The sequence below is a fragment of the Tricharina praecox genome (assembly GCF_024521635.1).
Source record: "Tricharina praecox strain CBS 144465 chromosome Unknown BZA05scaffold_4, whole genome shotgun sequence".
Classification (NCBI taxonomy): domain Eukaryota; kingdom Fungi; phylum Ascomycota; class Pezizomycetes; order Pezizales; family Pyronemataceae; genus Tricharina; species Tricharina praecox.
The window spans coordinates 268805-288225 of record NW_026250406.1 but is presented as its reverse complement, the minus strand read 5'-3'; the positions used below and the strand labels follow the sequence as shown (position 1 = coordinate 288225).

At 54.6% G+C, this 19421-nt stretch overlaps 4 protein-coding genes and 2 non-coding genes across 6 annotated transcripts; 2 read left to right on the top strand and 4 right to left on the bottom strand.

The window, feature by feature from the left end:
• Positions 1 to 614: 614 nt before the first annotated feature.
• On the top strand, positions 615 to 700 carry BZA05DRAFT_t90. Its single transcript has one exon. It is a non-coding gene; the product is annotated as a tRNA-Glu (tRNA).
• A 4129-nt stretch (positions 701 to 4829) lies between these two features.
• On the bottom strand, positions 4830 to 5436 carry BZA05DRAFT_197777 (uncharacterized protein). Its single transcript, XM_051479459.1, has one exon. The coding sequence runs from the start codon at positions 5237 to 5239 to the stop codon at positions 4898 to 4900; it is 342 nt and encodes a 113-aa protein (XP_051342439.1). The 5' UTR covers positions 5240 to 5436; the 3' UTR covers positions 4830 to 4897.
• On the bottom strand, positions 5267 to 6799 carry BZA05DRAFT_441988 (uncharacterized protein; the record flags this gene model as incomplete). Its single annotated transcript, XM_051486710.1, has 4 exons — positions 5267 to 5290; positions 5350 to 5982; positions 6111 to 6457; positions 6514 to 6799. 4 exons carry the CDS (start codon positions 6797 to 6799, stop codon positions 5267 to 5269), a joined length of 1290 nt encoding a protein of 429 aa, XP_051342438.1.
• A 1817-nt stretch (positions 6800 to 8616) lies between these two features.
• BZA05DRAFT_433932 (uncharacterized protein) lies at positions 8617 to 9452 on the top strand (the record flags this gene model as incomplete). Its single annotated transcript, XM_051486293.1, has 4 exons — positions 8617 to 8637; positions 8753 to 8778; positions 8833 to 9128; positions 9172 to 9452. The coding sequence occupies 4 exons, from the start codon at positions 8617 to 8619 to the stop codon at positions 9441 to 9443; spliced, it is 615 nt and encodes a 204-aa protein (XP_051342437.1). The 3' UTR covers positions 9444 to 9452.
• Positions 9453 to 13732: 4280 nt separating this feature from the next.
• On the bottom strand, positions 13733 to 13818 carry BZA05DRAFT_t50. Its single transcript has one exon. It is a non-coding gene; the product is annotated as a tRNA-Glu (tRNA).
• Positions 13819 to 13989: 171 nt separating this feature from the next.
• BZA05DRAFT_368786 (heme peroxidase) lies at positions 13990 to 18148 on the bottom strand (the record flags this gene model as incomplete). The annotated part of the gene is made up of 14 exons (XM_051481600.1): positions 13990 to 14234; positions 14310 to 14551; positions 14599 to 14876; positions 14939 to 15371; positions 15427 to 15959; positions 16010 to 16086; positions 16145 to 16239; positions 16293 to 16479; positions 16534 to 16922; positions 16972 to 17126; positions 17184 to 17488; positions 17535 to 17643; positions 17700 to 17864; positions 17924 to 18148. 14 exons carry the CDS (start codon positions 18146 to 18148, stop codon positions 14185 to 14187), a joined length of 3243 nt encoding a protein of 1080 aa, XP_051342436.1. The 3' UTR covers positions 13990 to 14184.
• Between the last annotated feature and the right edge of the window lie 1273 nt (positions 18149 to 19421).

Here is a 19421-nt window from a genome sequence, read left to right as displayed (position 1 = left end):
CTTTGTATATACCACCTGACAAAAGATTTTCGCCGAGGTGATCCCAAGGGTATGTATCGTCCGCTACATATGTAGGGTAGAGATTACATACTAGTGAGTTGAGAACTCTGGTACATCATACCGTAAGCTTCTTTTGACGCCTGTGGTGTTCGGTATAAATTTGCCTTGTCGTCTAGATCGATTCGTACATGCTGTGAAGAGCACGGGAGCAGCGGTTGCAGATATCAAGTTTCCCAACTTCCTTCTCGAAGGATCGATGGGGTATGTCCTATGTACTCCTCGTACACGCTGAAGCTTGTTTGTAGGTACATAGACTTGATGTTCCTACTTAGTGCTCTTGGTTGCCATCGTCATCGAATCGTACATACCGTCATTTATTCCTTTCCCCCACCTCTCGGTCACACTAAGTTGAGCCGAATCGAGTAGCACTGCTTTCTTCCCGAATTCTTCATCCTAAAAAGTGCATTTAACTTTGTGTATTGTACGATGGGGGCATCGTAATTAGACCCGTACAAGCATATCGAACCAGATAGCAATTCTCGCAGTCGCAATCGAGTGATCGTCAAAGACACACATGATTATAACCTGTAAACCTCTAGTTCGACATCGAGTCATCCGTTATGGTGTAGTGGCTAGCATCGGCCGCTCTCAAGCAGAGTATCAACCCGGCCAGACCGGGGTTCAATTCCCCGTAACGGAATGCTTCTTTTGCTTGTATGCCGATCATGCTGAATAGACGTTACACTCAGCTGCATCGTCAACCAATCTCGTTCTTTTGTTTTGCATGTTGATCGTGCTAGAATGATGTTAACTACACTCTGCTGTATCGTGCAACCAATTGCCGCTAGTGGAAGGACCAACACTCAATCGACGGTGGGAATGAAGAGACAACTGATCGCACGTAGCTGGCAATAACCAGGTAGGTAGCTGGAAGATATTCCCCAGCAACCACGAAACTACGATCACCCACGTTCCGTTCACCTCCTCGGTCCATGGGATGCTATGGGTTCCGAAGTATTGGCATTCTTCCACAATGTCCTGTCGAACGGCAGTGCTCTTCCCCTTCTCGGGATTGTATGGGCTGCGGAGCATTGGTGGCAAGCAGCCAAGAGCAAGCCCAGCAGTCCCGTGGGTTGCCAGCCGGAGTTCTCAACAGGAAGGTTCGTCCGGAGCTGGCGGCAGGGGAAGCGATGAGCTTGTATGGCATTGACGGCCGACCGACCTTTATTATGCTCACACAAAAGACTTCCGAGCCCAGTGCGGGATGTTCGGGGTGTAAAGAGTGCCAGCAGAGCGAGATCGCTCGCGGTCTAGGTGTGGATCGTCGAGTGACCCCGTGTGAAAACACATGGCGACGAAACGAAACGAAACGAAAAGGGCCGTCCTCCCACGCAGCCACCGGCTGGAGAGCCTGACAGTGTGCCTTGACCACACCCCGTAGCAACCCCTATATCAGCTTCGGAACCAACACACCCATTGCACTGCACGTTTGTACATACATACGCTCTCCATCGAACAACGAATGCTTACGTGCCCACCATACGCGGCCCGGCCGGGGCCCGACCGGCAATCACCGCGCCCGGAGCCGGAGCCGGAGCCGGAGCCGGATATACTCTATCTACTGTCTCTCTCTTATCCTATCCCATCCACTAGAGCAACGCGCTCTCCATCCGGCCGTTACTCCGATTTCCATCCAGCCTTGACTAGAGTACTGAGTACCTAGTCCGTGCTGTCTAAGCGGTCGGGGGGGGGGGGGGGGGGGGAATACGTGTCCGTGAGGTGAGGTGAGCTCAGCTCAGCTCAGACCACGCTGCGCCGACGACGACGACGACGACGACGACGACGACGACGATAATATCGCTGCCCAGTGCCCAATGCCAAGTATATACCCACATCGCGGACGGAGACTCCCTGCTCCCGCTCCCGGTGCCGGTGCCGGCGCGCCGGGGTACGTACTCTACGTAGTCTGTTGGTAAGCTGGACGGATGGATGAGCGCGATCGGTGAGCCACCGCCGCCACCACTGCCACAGGCGGGTGAATAGGTGGGATCCTCCCCGCTCTACATAGAACACCCAGCGAATCGGACTACCGCCAAATCCCGCAACTTCAAAGAGGGTTTTCGGCGGTCGAGTGCCGCTACATGACCGTGTTCTGGCCCGCGTGCGGAGGGGACGGTATAGGGGCGCGTGCCTCGACTTTATACCCCTCGTATGTTTTTATATGTAGGTAAGTTTGTATGTACCGACTGTAAATATGTACCGACCGTACAACCGTACGACCATCTTCCCGCTTTCCCGACCCCGGACCCCGGTGAGTCGCGGCCGCGAATAGAAACCGCCATCTCCGAGATCTCGGTACGGTACGGGACCTGCCCACTCCTACCCCTACCGTGCTCCTACCGTGCTCCTGGTAGTTCCCTATAGTACGATAGGTGTGCACGGTACACAACCCGGCAGATGCTCTGCCGAGTATACCGTCCGACTATAGTACACCGTCCGACCACCGGTTCATGCCCCCGGTCCGACGGAAAGGCAGTGGTAGTAGTAGTAGTACACCGGCCTCCTCGGATGTATCGCAGGTAAGTATCGCAGGTAAGTATCGCAGGTACCGGTGCGAAGGTAAGCATACGCACCTTCCCGTCTGTCTGTATGTATGTACATACGGTATTTACTTAGGTACCGACTGCCTCTCCACGCGATCCGCGCGATATGGTATAAACATAGCGATCACCGCAGATCTGCAGCTCGAAATATCGAAATATCGATCACTGCGGGAACTACTGCCCTACTCAGTAGTATAACTACTCCGGTATAACTACTGTGTAACTACTGTAGCTATTGTATGTACTGTACAGTGTAAAATCTAGATGTAAGGATCGGCCGCTCCCCCCCTTGGGCCCTTCACACACGCACACCCCTATCGCCTGCCCTTCGCCCGCCCTTCGTCCACCCGCCCATCCGCCTGCCCGCCCGCTGCCAAAACGTCAACTCGCCGGTATATACCGTAGTAGAGTATGGTAGCTACAGTATACCGCCGCCGGCGGCCCGGGAGATCCACGGTCGCGGGCCGATCCCATATGCCGTAGGGCAGATCCTGGATGCTAAATTTCGCCAAATTTCCGCAGATAGAGTGCGTATATATCTAAATAACTTCCCGCGCTCCTCCCCTTCAATCATCTCCCGCAGTCCGTAACCAAGTCCACTGCCCGTATGTTACTGGTACGGTACTGGTACGGTACTGGTACGGTGCTGGTGCATATGGTATATGGCCGAGCCGAGCCGAGTGATGACTTCTACTCTACTCTACATACTATACTCTAGCTTCCCACGATGCAGTTGACATCGGAAATGCAGGCTGTGCTGGGCTGGGTCTGTAGAGTACGGCGCGGACGGGACTCGGGATTCCACCCACGGGATTCCATCACTTCGGAATCTCACGGCCGATCTCAAAGAAATGCATTCGCCAATTGTGAGACAATGTAAACATTCAAACCCCATATCTGAATTTTCAAAATTATTGGAGGTGGAGGCGAAATAGTATTATGAAATGAAAGAAAATAGAAGGCCAGCTAAGCCGCAGCATGGCATCGCACTCACCCTCTCCGTTCCTGTCCGGGGCTGTCCGGTGCTGTCCCCCGAGAAAGCGAGCTCTTTAATGACATCCTTCGGCCCCTAATGAACCGGACCGCCCTATGCCCGCCCACGGATCCCCGCCCACTGTCCGCCCCATGCCTCCTCCGACTGTCCGCTCACTATCCCCGCCCTGGTCCGCCTATTGTCCCCACCACTATCGCTGCCCCATGCCTCCGCCACTAACACTCCTCGGCCGTCGGTCGTCAGGACCGAGCCCGAACCCGGACTCGGACTTAGACCCGAGCCCAAACCCGAAGTGCGCGAGTTTCATCCCCGCCCCAGCTCTCTATCGTAGAGTGCTTAAAAGCCGAAAGCCGATAGTTGTAAGGTGAAACAACCTCATCGTCCACTTCACTCCACTCAACTCCACCCCACCCCACCCCGCTACTTGTCGCCGCCCTGGGTTGCCGTAGGTTCCTCCATCAGCCCGCCCCACTCCTTCTGCGCCCGCCCTGCCCCCGCCTCACCTCCACCGCACCCGTTGACCCGACCGCGCCAACGTTTCACGCTTCCCTCCCGCCTCGGCCTCGGTCGAAAAAGCCGACGGTCGCAAAAGCCGCCGGACGGACGGAGTGACGGACGGACTGCGAATTTGTTCCCGAGACGGGCGGGAACGGGGTGCCCACAGTTGCAGGGTCGCCCGAGTTCGTGGCTGGCGTGTTCGTGGACCGCTCAGTATTCCGCTATCCCTCCCTCCACCACCCCCAGTCACCGACCCGCCGGCCCCCCGTCTGTCCGTAATATCGCAATCCCAATCCCCACCCTTGGCACCTCACTGCCCACCACCCAAGAAGAAGAACCTTGCCCGCCGGCCATGCACTCGAACTGAACTGAACTGAACTGGACCGAATTGAATGAATGAATGAATGCGCCCGTTTCATTCTCACCACTCCCTCTGACCACTCCCTCTCACGCCTTCTCACCAACCACTCCCTCCCGCCAATCTCTCACACTGACCCGAAACCATATCTGTCTAGATGTAAACCCGCAAACAAACCAGAACAAAAAAGAAGAAAGAAAAGAAGAAAGAAAAGAAGAAGGAAGAAACAGAAAGAAAAAGAAAAAGAAAAAGAAAAAGACAAAGAAAAAGAAAAAGAAAAGGAAAAAGAAAAAGGAAACAACAGAAAATAGACACCGCCCCCCCCCCTCCCCCCCCCCCCCCCCCCAAAAAAAAAACCGAACCCATCCCCGCCATCCCATCCCCGGATTTCCCATCCCCCTATCCCGCACCCCTCCCTCAACCCCGCCCAGATGACCGAAAAGCCTAGTAATGGGTATATGTATGCGTATGTGTAATGTGTATGCGTATGCTGATGCAGTTTTTGTGTGTGTGTGTGTGTGTGTGTGTGTGTGTGTTTGTACCATGTAGCCCCTTCGTAGTGTAGTGTAGTGTAGGTAATGTACTGTACTTGATGATCGCTGTGCACAACAAAGGACAAAAAAAAGTGTGAAGGAAAGAGAACAAAAGAACCCCCGCCTTTCCTCCCCCTCTCCCACACTCTCCAAACCGTATGAAATGGAAAGAAGAAGAGAAAAAGAGAAGAAAAAAAACCGAAAGAAAAAAAAAGATCGGCCCTATTATTGTTACAAGAAAGTCGGGACACATGCGATAGGTACCACTTCCAGCATACGTCTATGAATCGTCGGGATTTGCGAGCTAGAAAAAAATGTCAGCTATTGTTTCGGACGCAGAATGGACAGCGAAGGATTAGTCACCCGTAAAACGCGGCGTGTATAGTCCGTGTCGTCGCGCAAACTCCGAACACTCATCCGAGAACTGCCCGTCTGGTGATCGAATCTCATGAAGAGCGAACTAGGATCCAAACGTTGATCGTACACCGTCCCGGGCGTTGTCTCTCCAGCCGTAGCAGGGGATGCCGTGGTAGCCGCGCCCGTGGGCGAGTGCATTCCCTTTTCTCCCACCAACCCGAGCGTGCTCATCGACCGCGTTCTCGTCTTAGCACCGATTCCACCAAACACTCCTGCTCCTCCCGGCGGAATGCCCCCTGCAGGTGAACCGGGGCCGCCGTACAGCTCGGCGTGTTGCTGTTGTCGCCGGCGTCGCCAGAAGAGTACCCCGCCAACGATGAAGGCGAGCGCAAGGATGATTCCGATAATCAATCCGGCAGCCCGACCAGCGTTCGAGAAGAAGTTGGAGTCTTTGCTCGAAGTGCTGTCGTTGGGGGTTGGGCTCGCGGTTGGCGTCGATACGATGGTGGTGCCGCCGACAGTCACCGTGACACCGGATGCCGATGTTGATGTCGTCTTGCTTGATGTTGTTTTGGTCGTCAGGGTGCTAGCCTGTGTCGTGGAGGTCGTCGCCGTCTTCGTGGTCGTCGCGGATGTCGTCTACACCAACCATGTCAGCAAACCGATGGGGGATGACAGGGCCGATAACCCAAAAGAAGATGCGAGAAAAGAGATCGGAGGCACTCTTCCAACGCATATCAACAGATGCAGGATGGGAGAAGCCGTACGATAAAAAGGGTCGTAATAGGTCCAACTTGAATAATAGTGGAAGTCTTGGGGATCGTGGGGCTCGTAGTCTTGGGGATCGTGGAAGTAGTGCTCACCGTGGTTTCGGCGCCCTTGGTTCCTGAAGGTTTATTCGAAAGGGTCATATATCCGTACAGGTTCGCCTGGGTGTCGCCGCACTTGTCGTCGGGATATCCGGGACAATCCTGACTGCAATCGGACACCGACTCGTCGGTTCCCGGAACGTAGTTCGAGCACCAGCAATACGAGCCTTGGACGATCGCAAAGGCATAGGTGCCCGTGTTGCAGTTGTCGTAGCAGAGACCATGACTCTGGAACTCACTGATCACTGTGCACAGCATCAGTACACCCGTGGCGCAGCAACATCTCCGGAGAGGCACAAACCCGAATCGTAATCGCTACCAGTATTCACACTGGAGCAGTAGGCGATGGTCCGCGCCGTAGCGGGTACGATCAAGTTCGAAAGCGCGAGCACGGCCGACAACAAGACCAACCCAGCACTGAGACCCGATCTCCGCCCCCGTCCCCTTCCCGTTCTCGAACCCGTCGCAGTGCACTCCTCCATCCTCCTCGCCGTCTTTTTTCGTTCATGGTTCTGGCCGTGGCTATGTGAAGTTGATTTCGAGAGGGACGAGGACCGTGTGCGCGGAATGTTGGTTGCCCGTTCCATAGTGAGGGTTGTTCGTCGTCCGGCGTGTAGGGGATCGATTAATGGTGAAGGAGAAAACCCATCGAAGGCGGTGGGAAGGTTGTGGAGCGAGGTCCGGATCGAGGAAGCAAGACGTGCAAGATATGTCTGCCGCTGCTGGTGCATGTAAGTCTCCAGTGGAGGCGGTATTGAATGTTGGCGGCTGAAAGTGAATTGTGAGCGAACGTGCAGGTGAGAGTGAGAGGACTCCATACTATATTGCACGGTAGTGTGCGGGATGGGGTTGTGCGTCTCCACGAAGTGGTGTGGTGTGGTTGACGACAAGCGGTGGATCCACAGTATCGGGAGCGAACCCAGCACACAGCACGACGACGACGGAAAAAGAGACGACGGAAAAAGAGACGACGGAAAAAGAAACGACGGAAAAAAGGAAAACGGAGTAGTAGTTATGTGGGGGGTCTCGGGATATGTACGAGGCAAGACGAATCACTGACTTTCGCAACTCGCACGCAGTAGTCCTGCTCCTGCTCGGCTTGGGCCTCTCTCTGCTTCTGATTCTCCGATTCGATTTCCACCAAGAAGTCTTCTCGGAGGTTGGAGGTTGTAAGGTAAAGACAGCAAAACGTGAATCAGACTTTGTGTGAGTGACTTGGGTGAAGATGTGCGTGTGCTTGTGGGCGTGGGCGTGCAGCGGACAGTAGTCGGAGCACTCGGATAGCAAAGATTATCGGGAAGGAAGGAGCGAACGGTAGCAAAGAAGAAAAAAAATCGACTACGGAATTAATGTTGGATTATGCGGCACACTTTTCGTTCAACGGGCGATGCGCGGCTTCAATTGGCAGTGAACGATGGTGGTGGTGTTAAACGGAGACGACGATGTTGACTGTTGACTGTGCCGGCTCGAAGAATTTGAATTTGACAGCGAGAGAGGAGCCGCCGGACCAGCAAGCAACCTCCACGAACAGACGGACAAACAGACCGACTTGAATTGTCTAAGCGATTGTGGGCGAGTGTTGGGGAGAGGTGGTGATGGTCGGAGTGGCGGCGAGTTTGCGATGAGAGAAGGTGGTAGAGGTGGAAGAGAAAGAGAAAGGGAGGAGGGGGGTCCGGAGATGGTGAGACGGTTGCTGGTGTTGGTGGTGGCGGCGAACGAGTGCAGTGGAATCACAATGCGGACGCACGAATAAACGACAGCGGCGGCGGTACAAAAGCAAGCAAGCAGCAGGCAGGCCCGGAGTCCCAGATACGAAGACACACCGGCCGGGCCTGGAGGCAGGCCCACCCTATCTCTGTCATCGCTTCATGTTGCACACACTCTCACACTCCTGCACAACTCAGGAACGGAGACACTGACAGACAGACAGACACCGGCACACCCAGAAAATTGAAACAGACAGACACGGACAGGTGCCGATACTATAGACACCGATACTATGGACACAGACAGACTCCGACAGACTCCGACAGAAACAACCAGACTCCAACAGACTCCGACAGACAGATACAGACACTCCGACACTCCAGACACCCCCGACACAGCCAGAAAGCCACCCTTCCCCTTCAGACAGGACCATACACACATCGGGACTGACGCACTCGCAGTCACCCCGATACGGCGGACCCAAACACTGCAGCAGCCCTTAGTCTTGGCTCTCTCTCTCCTCTCTCTCTCTGGCAACAATTCTCTGCACCCGCTGCGGCCACCACCGGTCCACCACACACGGACGGGATGATGGATGTCCCATCCATCCATCAGCAAGCAAGCAAGGAGTCTGAAATTGGCAAGACCGCATCCTCCCTCCCTCCCATACACGGCAGGGGTTGGGGGATCTGCAGCGATGACGGCCGAATTGGGGCCAGTGACGCAAGCCCATCACCCACTGGGCACAAACATGCAGGCGATCCTCGAGCAGAGATATGCAGAAGAGGGCTAGACTGAGGAATCCGCGCGCTGCGGGTACTATATTTCCTTAGTGGATGCATAGCCGTATCTTTGCTCTGTGAGCAAAACAAAACAAAACACCACGGCGTGCCGGATCATCATCTCGGGCTAGGAACAAGGGCCGGAGCGGATGGAGGGGCCGAGGCGGAGTTAGGGGCGGGGAGGAGGATGGGGAGGATATAAGCAAGTGGAAGAAGACGGAGGAGGAAGAGGAGGAAGAGGAGGAAGAGGAGGAAGAGGAGGAAGAGGAGGAAGAGGAGGAAGAGGAGGAAGAGGAGGAAGAGGAGGAAGAGGAGGAAGAGGAGGAAGAGGAGGAAGAGGAGGAAGAGGAGGAAGAGGAGGAGAAACACCGCGGTGCAGAGTGCTTGGCCGACAGACAGACGGAAGGGCAGATCACCCCCCAGGTCGGTAAGCCGACAAGTGACAGAGCATGTGCCACTCTGTACTCTAGATAAGTGGACGGAGAACATCGCGGCATTGGCGGAGCAGAGGGAAGGAATCAATCCCGCGACTTCTTTTCCCCCCTCCCCAAGGATGCCCGTGTGTGTGCACATTATTGCACGACGTCGGCTCCCTACGCGCCACGAGTTGGAGCACCTGAAGCAGCTGTCCGACTGTCCGTCGTCTGGCCGCGATGATGTCTGTGGTCACTGGTCACTGGTCAGCGGCCACTGGTGCGTGGTGCTTGTGCGTGCCGTCGCGGACTCGCTCGCAGGCAAGTAACTCCCGGACATAGGAGAGCGAGAGTTATTTTTACCCACCCGATCCGGTCGCCCAGCGATGGTCCCGTCCCAGACTCCCAGACTCCCATGGCAGCATATCCGCCCAGCGCTATCCAGATTCCAACTCAACTCGAAAACCTGAAGAAAGAAAAAAAAAAGGAAAAGCAAAAAAGCAAAAAAGCAAAAAAAGCAAAAGCAAAAAAGCAAAAATCAAAACCACACAAAACACCACCACAAAACACACAAAAAGAAACGAAACGGGAGCAAAAAAACAAACAAAAAGAAAGGAAAAAAAAAGGGTCTCCACCCGAAACGCCCTCCCCCTTGAAAGAAAAAAAAAAGAAGCCGAGAAATGGAACATGGTCAATCCTTACCGCTTCCATCTGGAAGGAAGCACGGAGCGATGAACACCACCACGACTGGCCCTTCCGGACGTTCCGACCCGCATGGAATGATAATCCGAGTACTGTGGAATCGAAAGTACTTTACACCTCCCCCATCCCCACCCCCATCCCCGCCTCACCGTTCTACATATTTGGTCTGCTGCTGTGTCCGGCGTCCTGTTTCCTCGGAAAGTCTCGTCGGTGTACCGGTACTCTACCCTACTCTACTCTGCTCTACTCTATTCTATTCGGTGATTGGTGATTGGAGAGCAGGCGGGCGGGCGACTCGAGCGTGCGGTGGTGGTGGTGGTGGTGGTGGTGGAGGTGGTGGAAACGCCCATCGTCGTATCAACGGATCAGCCACCTCCCCCCTTCCCCCGTTCCCCTCCCCCCCATACCCCCCCCCCCCCCCCCCGCCCCCCATCCCCTTCCCCCTCCCCTGGACGCGCGCGCAGGCCGCAGACTGCAGGTCGCAGCCGCAGCAGCAGCACCCTTTTCCTTCCCTTCCATCCTCCACTTGTTTGGTCGGCATGACGCGACGCCGCACGCGAAACCGGAGTCCGCACGCACGCACGCATGCATGCATATCCGCCCGCTGCTGCTGATGCCGTCGTCGTCGTCGTCTCCTCTCGATATGTATGATATGAGTGAATGAGTGTGGAGTGGAGTGGAGTAGGTGTGTAGAGCGCGCTGCGCCGCGTGTTCCGTCGCTCGACCGGTGGGGAGCCGGTGCGAGAACGGAGATTTTGCGATCTCCATAGAGACAACGCTACTTTAGCGGTATAAACACGGTGGGAGGAGGAGTTGGAACTTGCAAGAGGTGGAGTTGATTGAGCTACCGAGCACCACCATTAGCACCACTAGTGCATGTAGCGACTGATCGCATACGCTCTAGTCGCACTCCAGTCGCACTCCAGTCACAGTCGCAAGCTTGCCGCGCCACGACCTGCACGCCCACCACGCCCACCACCAAGCTACACCAAGCTACGACTGAGCTAGCCACCACCGTCCTAGCCACCACTGTCCTAGCCACCACCGTCCTAGCCACCACCGTCCTAGCTACCGCCGACCACTCCGATCGTGATTCGTGCGTGCCGGCGAAGGAGGACGGCGGATCATGACGCAGAGTCGGGGGGGGGGGGGAGGAGTGAAGAAGGGTTGGTTTATGTACCGTATGTATGCTCGCGCGTAGAGTACAATACACAGCAGCAGCAACAGCAGCAGGAGGTATGATATGTATCCATCGCGACTCCAGAGTTCAGAGTCCAACAGCGACGTCGCACGCACATAGTTATGCATATGCTCAGGTACATACCGTGTCGGCTGGTTGGGCTGCAGGTTTCGGGCTGACTCCTGTTGCCGCCGACCATGCCATGCCGACGCCGGATGGAGTTGGTGCTGGTGGTGCTGGTGGTGCTGGTGGTGGTGCTGGTGGTGGTGGTAGTGGTGGCGACACCCGTGCACGGACGGCGGGGCGGGGGGGGAGGGGGCGAGGCTGGGCTGGGCGGTGGGCGAGAGAGGGACAGAGAGAGAGGGAGGGAGGAATGAGGCGGCCGCTTGCGGTGGTTGCGCTAGAGTGGTATTATCGAGGCTAGCGTGGGTACGGCTAGTGTCCGGTACGACATCCTGGTAGCCATGGGAGAGCACTCGCTCGCCGCTTGGTCGGTGGGTGAGATCATAGTGGCTCACTCAGGAACTCAGGAACTCGGGAACTAGGGAACTCGAACTCGGACTCCGATTACATGTGGCGTAGCAACCTACGTAGAGCTGAAAGTGATCGCCGTGTGTAGTCTGGAGTAGCTAGGCCGTAGGTTTGCGATAATGGAGTGCATTGATCTCTCACTCTCCTTCTCACTCGGACTCGGACTCGGACTTCATGAATGATGAGACCCAGTCGGAGACATTCTCATTCCCGTTCTCGTTCGGGTGGGGCTGTACGTACGACATACAGCTTGCGAGGTTGCGATCACTTTTATAAAACCGGTAAGTTCACACCACGCGTACCTAGCTTTCACCTCCGTTCTCGATGCGAGTGAGGAATCGTGGCTTGAGGCACCTACATCATATTAGATGCGCAGTGTATGCAAGTTTCAAGTAGCATCCGACTGCGACCGCAACCGCTCGGAGGAGGCAAAAGAAACTACATCTATCAGAGTGCAGGATGCAAAAGCGAACCTTCCATAGAGTAGAACAATCTCATCCTATTATGAGTCTATCATGCTTTGTGCGAGCCATTCCTAACTAAGTCTACTTGGAGATGGGGATGGAGGTGGCTGTGATGTGTATAGAACACCGCATCCACCCCGGAGCAGCACGTGTCACGCATCCGTCGTCGCTAGAGCGCTGACTAGAGATACTGATTAGAGAGTTGGGATGAGGTATCGTTGTGTTTACTACCTACTATATACTATCGGTAGTATGATACATAAATCGCCAACGTAGTCACGTATCTGTCTGCCCCACTTCTCCACCTTGCTGGCAGCTAGACATACTAGACAGAATGTTCGCACGAGCTGGAGACGGGCAGCCTTGGATGCCGGATTGTCATATTACCGCCTAAGAACTTGCCAAATTTCGGCAGGATCCACAGTTCTTAGGCGACAATACGACAATTCGGCATCCAAGGCTACCCGTCTCCAGCTCGTGCGAACCTTCCACAATCTCAGACCCGGCATCAATGAAAAGATTTCCGACTACTGCGCTCGTCTCCTTAGGCACCGCAAGCCTCTACAAGGTACTACCGAGCAGATCACAGATCAGCACCTCATCGGTCACATCTTCTCCACGGTTCCGGACATCTTTAGTTCCGTCACCGATTCACTACAACATCTATCCGAGGAGGACGCAAATATTGAGTATGTCATCCAACGCCTTGAAGACTTTGAAAATAATAGAGGTTTGGCGGTTGGAGATCCCCGAGCCGGAGTGGTTTTTTGTATGTAGCTAGGTAGTAGTATCGCTGGGCCGAGCTCATAACCTGTTGAGAATATGAGTGTGATATTATTCAGTTGCTTGATTCATTCACAAAGAAACAGCGGATGACCAGCTAGACATGCCAGGCAGGAGGAGAAGCAAGCATGAGATAAACAGGGTCCTCCACGCGTGCAAATATTACCAATATGACAAATGTGTTGCGATTCTCGTCGGAACGGGCGCCACCGTTGTCACTCGTGCACTGCAGGATATGCGCATATTTGTCATATTGGTAATACGCGCGCGTCGAGTGCGCCTCGGGAATCCTGCTGATTCTCATACTTGCTTCTTCTTCTTCTTCTTCTCCTACTTCTGTCTGGTATGTCTAGGTAGGTAGCTGGTCGTCCGCTGTGTTTCTGCGAATGAATCGAGCAACTGAATAATATCACACTCATATCTTCACCAAAATGTGCAATATCTGAACGAGTGACGACGATGGCTTTCTGACGAACCTTTCTGTTGAGAACTCTTGCCAACCCACGGGACAGTTGGGCTTGCTCTTGGTCGCCTGCCACCAACGCCCCGCAGCCCATACAATCCTGAGAATGGGCCGTTTGGGGAGGAGAGCACTGCCGTTCAACAAACACTACGGAAGGATGCCAAATACATGGTCGGGACCCATAGCATCCCACGGACCGGGGTGGTGAACGGAGCGTGGATGACCAGTCTAGTGTTTGCTGGGGAATATCTTCCAGCTATGTACCTGGTTATTTCCAGCCACTTGCGAACAGTTGTCTCTTCGTTCCCACCGTCGATTGAGTGTTGATCCTTCCACGAGCGGCGATTAATTGCACGATGTACTCTAGCGGAGTGTAACATCCATCTGGGCAGTAGCACGATCAATGTGCAAAACAAAAGAACGAGATTGGTTGGGCGAGGCAGGAGAGTGTAACATCCATCTAGCACGATAAACATGCATAAAAAAAAATAATGATTCCGTTACGGGGAATTGAACCCCGGTCTGGCCGGTTTGATGCTCTACATGAGAGCGGCCGATGCTAGCCACTACACCATAACGGATATCCATGCTGAGATTCACTCCAAGTACAAGGCATTGCAATATAATCATCATCATAAATTTCCTTACAAAAGAGAATCCCATCCACCCTATCAATCATTGAAAAGCGCGCCCAGATCCCACCCATTCCACACCGCCGCCAGAACTTTCACACGCTCTTGCAAGTGCTCCACCCCACCCCACAGATCACTCACACTCCCACTCACAATCCCACTCCCACTGACAAGCAATGTCAAGTAATACGCCCCGCAGCCCAGCAGCAAAACTCCCGCACCCCACCAGCCACTCCTCCTCCTCAACTCCTTCGTCCTTCTCCTCCTGTTGGCGGCGGAAGTCTGCATTACCTCTTGGACCGGGGACTCGTCCCGTCACGTGCTTGTGGGCGACGGTAGGGGGCCATCGAACTGGACTCTCATGGCTGTGTGCACACGTCGGCGATCAGCCACCACTCACACTTTCACACACCACACAAAACATGGGAAGGGGACGGTACTAGTAGGATAAGCCCCGAAATCGCTCCAGTCGGGCGTGAGATACAGCTTTATCCCGCCGGTCTTAGGAATGAACTTCAGCACGCCCTCGTCGCCAGGCGTGCGGCGGAAGTTCTTGAGCTTGCCCAGGACCTTGAGGAGGCACATGTCCTGGATCATGTTCACGGTGCGGCCCAGGCACTGGTGCGGGCCGTCGCCCCACTGGATGTAGCTGTCGAGGGGACGGTTGAGTTTGACGGTCATGCTGCTGGGTGTTAGTGGTGGGGTTGCGAAGCGGGGGGAGGGGCTTACGGATCGGGGAAAACGGCGGGATCGCAGCCGGCGGCTACGAAGCTGCAGAAGACCTCGTCGCCGGGATTGACGTTGTGCGTGCGGGTGCCGTCGGTCACGGTCGTCTTGCCGACGACGTTGCGGAACAGCCCCGTGGTGTTGGTGAGACGGTTGGCTTCGAGCGCGTACCGCATCAGCTTGTCTTCGGACTGGGCATCGCCCTTCGCCGCGAGCTTTTGGATCTCGATTAGGTGCTCGGCGTTTTTGTCGTCGAGGTAGAAGTCGACGATTTGAGCGAACTGGTGGTATGGGGCGGTTAGCCACCGACTGGATGGATGGACGCAGGGGAGCAAGGGCTTACAGCCTGAGCGGAATTGGCCACAAAGGCCAAGGAGAGACAGATCAAGATCCAGGTCACCTCCTTCGGCGAATTCCCCTGCTTGAACAACGACTTGACAAACGTCTTACCGTACTCCGCTAGGGAGCTCTTGGCCGGGTGGAGGGCCGCCTCGAGGGTGTTCTTGACGCCGTGGATTAGTCCCAATCCCGGGACGTTGTGCAGCTGCTCGATGGTAGGCAACATCTTCTTCGCGAGTGCGTCGATTCCGGCTTTGGCGCGGCGCCGGCGAGCCCACGTCTTGGTCGGATCGTGATCGAAGAAGATGTAGATATTGGCGTCGGACATAGTCTTGAATAGCTCGCGCTCGTTGAAGCAGCCGTGCGGGTTGTCGTCGGACTTGAGCGGGAGGCAGAAGAGCGATGACGCAAAGTACATCGCTGTCAAATTTCCGATACTATTCGGCAAATCAGCATCAATGACATCGCTATAGAGAAGGATGGGGTGCATACTCGCGCACGACGTCGACCTGGTAATACTCAGGGTCCCGTCCTAGCGTGTAGCTCTCGCGATTGAGCAACTTGATGATCAGATTCTCGGTGTGCGACTTGAACTTGGTCTGGTAATCCGGGAGAGAAAACAGAGCCTTCGCCACGTCACGGTGCTGCTGCACACTCTTCTCGCCATCGTACCCCAGCATGAAGCTGCCCTCCATCAGGTAGCCCATCGCCGTACCCCACGGCACTTGGAAGTTGATGGAATCCTTCAGCACCGCTTTGACGGCGGCGTGAGAGAGCATTGGGATAGGATTCTTGTGCAGCGTTGGCGGATCAAAGCAATACTTGTCCATCTCCTTGTACTTGGTGAAGATGATCTTGTTCTCCGCTGGCGTGAAGAACGGCTGCACCACATACACCGAGTTGTACTTGAACCACTTGGGGAAGGCGTTCAGGATCAGCATCGACATCTTCGCACCGCTCATGCACTCAAAGTCCGGTGCCACTTCGGATATGCCCCAGCTGGTCAAGTTCTGCGCGGTGTAGTCCTGTACAAGGTCAGTGATGGACTGTGATCGCAGTTGTAAGAGGTACATACCAGTGTATAAAAACGGTCGCCACGAACGAGCGAGACGGCGTCGCTGAAGACAGCCCGAGTGACCGTGTAGGGGCCACCTGTGGGGTCATGGTTAATCTCCAGAGACTCTCAAAACGCCCCAGACAGGGTACCAACATAGTCCCATCCCCGGATCCATTCGAGGTTTGCATTCCTCGAGGAACATTCCGGGGTACATCTCCACCAGGTCAGGATGATCGTAGAGTTTCCTCCTACACCTCCGTCAGAATCATCTATGAGTATTCCACTTGCGAAAAAGACTCACAGTGTATCAGCAACATAAGGATCCGGGTTGATGTCCTCAAAAGTCTTGTGCTCCTTCAAGCCAAAGAACTTCCTGAACTCGTTCAACGAAGCAACCTGCCACTTTCTGGCTTGCTTGATTCCGAGAATCTCCACGTGCCTCAAGATGTCGGGTACGTTATTTGCACCGAACGCACCCGCCGGATCCTCTACGGCCGTGTCAGCCCACCCTCAGCCAAATATTGATGGGCGTATGTACTAACCAATGCTCTCCTTCAGAATCTTGACTAGGTCCGCATCATTGAACGAGCCATCCTCCTGCCTCTTGAGCCCTCCAAAACACCGCTCGTGGACAGGCGTATCCGAAGTGGACTTTTCGAATATCGCTAGGCCCTCTAGCAGCTGCGGGAGCGAGACGTGCTTGGGATCCGTGACGGGGAACAGCTGGCGGTAGAACTCTTCGGTCCATTTCTCATCTCGCTTCGAGACGCCGGAGTGGAAGCGGTACAGCAGGTTGAACTCTACCGAGACTTGGCTGCCGATGCCGCGAGGAGTGCCATCCTTGTCGAAGACCGAGGGGCCAACCTCCATGCGCGGGTCGAGCGTCCAGTCGCTCGATGAGTGCGGAAGATTGCCGATAGCCCGGATGTAGCTGCAGTGGGTTAGGGCGTGATCATGATTCGATCAACTGGGATACTCACTCGTGAAGACTGATGCTGATGTAGAGTCCGCAAGTCACAAGGCGACCGGTCTGGAACAAGTCTTCATCCCTATTTGCTGCCGCTGCCTCGGGGGACATTCGGCGGTCAAGGGAGAATCGACCACCTTCGTTGATGGCCGCCAGTTTCTCCACCACCTGCAAAGCCCGTCAGATATCGATCCCCCATGAAACGTTTTCTACGAGTGAACCCACATGATTGTGGAACCGACTGTACATAACCAGCATCACACAGTTTCCCGGAGGAAGGCCGAGAAGTCTCTTCTCCGCGAACGTGTCCGGCTTGATCCGGCCATCACTCATCGTCCTGATCGCCAACTGCTCTTCACGGTTCTTGCCGTAGAGTGGCGATAGGTCCAGATATGAACTGGTGTCACTGATGTTTGGATCCTGTCTGTTGGTTCGGAAGATGTCGTGGATGATGATACTGGCGTGGTAGAACAGCATGCTGGAGAGGCCGGCCGGGTTCTCTTTGGTGTTATTACCGCGCGCCATCAGGACTTCTGCGTTTCAGCGAAGGCCAAACTAAACTGGAGGGATACTGACGATCAAATAGAAGCCCGGGATCTGGCTTCGCGCCAGTCATCATCTTCTCTCCACGGATAGTGCGTGCGTACGGAGCTCCGGCCATGCCGAGATCGGGAGACATTATGTTCTGAGTAATATCACTCAGCTATCAGTTGCATTACAATCCGGTGGTAGAGAACTTACATTGTACCTCCCATCGGGATCACGGTATTGGAATTTCTCGCCCACGTAAGTCAATGGCGGATGCTGGAGCGAGTCGAACAGCTGTCCGACCAACCCCCCAGTGATGAGGGTTCGATTCTCCGATGACCGGGGCATGTGTGAAACCAGTCCGATGAGTTTCTCCATCTGCACTAGGTATCAGCACCTAGAATCTACACCAATGATCCGGAGGCAATTCTACTGACCATAAGCTCCCTATCATCAATCGGCTCCTTCTTGATGGCGGCCGCCAAAGCTTCAATGATGACCAGCGCATCCTTGGGAATATCCTTCCCCATCCCGGCGAAGTCGGCGAGGATCCCGGACTTGACCGCCTCTTTCGTCGCAAGAGAGTCGTCGCCGTACTGCGAGAGGCTGGGGCCGCCCTTGCCGAGAAGGTTTGCGATAGGATTCTTAGCTAAGGGACTCATGATCGTGATGGAACGTATGGGGCTGGAAGGAAGGAAGAGAGGTAAAGAGGAAAGGTAGAGAGGCTGGCCGTCGTTCCTGGGGAAGACTGAGGTTTATATGCTGTCCGTGAGCTTTTTCCATGATCTCCTGTACGAGAAATCTTTGGCTGAAGGAGCACAGAAGTCAAGGGGCGATGTTGAGAGGCTATTTTCCGGCAGTTTCGTACTCTGTCTCGGTATCTTCTGTAACCTGTCGGCGAAACTTCTCATTGAAGTTCTGTATGGACTGCAATGGGAGGTTCTAGGCCAGCGTGCAGTGCAACTGGCCATATCCATCTGCTGAAGACGTCCTATTACTGCGTCTGGTAGGATCCGTTTCCAAGACATGTCTCCCGAGTAGCCACCGGTCTCGCAACCTATCACGAAAACCCCGCCATTCATTGTTATGGTTCTCCTCGATTTCAAAGTTACTATCATTGTACTATGCTGACCTCCATTCTCAAGACAACCCCCAAGACGAATCGAATATATGCCACCCAGGATTTGCGGTCCATCGATCTCTACAACCGTCCCAATCGAGTCTGTCCTCCGTCCATTTCCTCCGCAAATTCAGGGATTTAAGCGTTTTTCTCGGTTGATCGAATCCCATGATTCTCCGCATCCTCTAATTCAAACCCTCTCAGCTCTTACGCTCCGTAATGTCTTCCGAGTCCGCTGTTTGCTAAAGCACAGGATATAGTCCATTAGTACAACGGCAGGCTGTGTTGGCCAAGATCGATTCAGCTCGCACACGGAATCCGTGATCTGTCGTTGCTCGGAGCTGGAAAGTGTAAATATGGAATTGCCGACACCACTTGATTTCGCAGTCGAAATACCTCGGCTCTCTCATCGAGGAGCTCCGCGGTTGCCATCGTCATTCATTCAACTGTTGCGAATGACAATTAATGCGTGCACCCGCATCATAGCCCGCACATAATCGTCTGTGTCTTCTGAATGTCCGGAAGTCCGCAGGATTTCGAGGGAAGGGGGGGGGATAAGCTCTGATTGGGAAGGGAGATGAGTTGCTGCGGGATGCCGATGATGGCGGTCATCCGTCAAGCCGGCTGGGCGGAGAAACTCTGCTGAGAATCGAGGTTACGCATGGCCAGGGCCGGTGGAGGACCGTTACATCTTACGCGGCCGGTGGATGGAAGCGGAGACTGGAGTAGACATGTGCTTTGGTGTTATCCGTATGCTGTGCTTGTGTAGCTGTTGTGCGAAGGATTAGTTCTGCAATCGATTATCGTGACCTTGC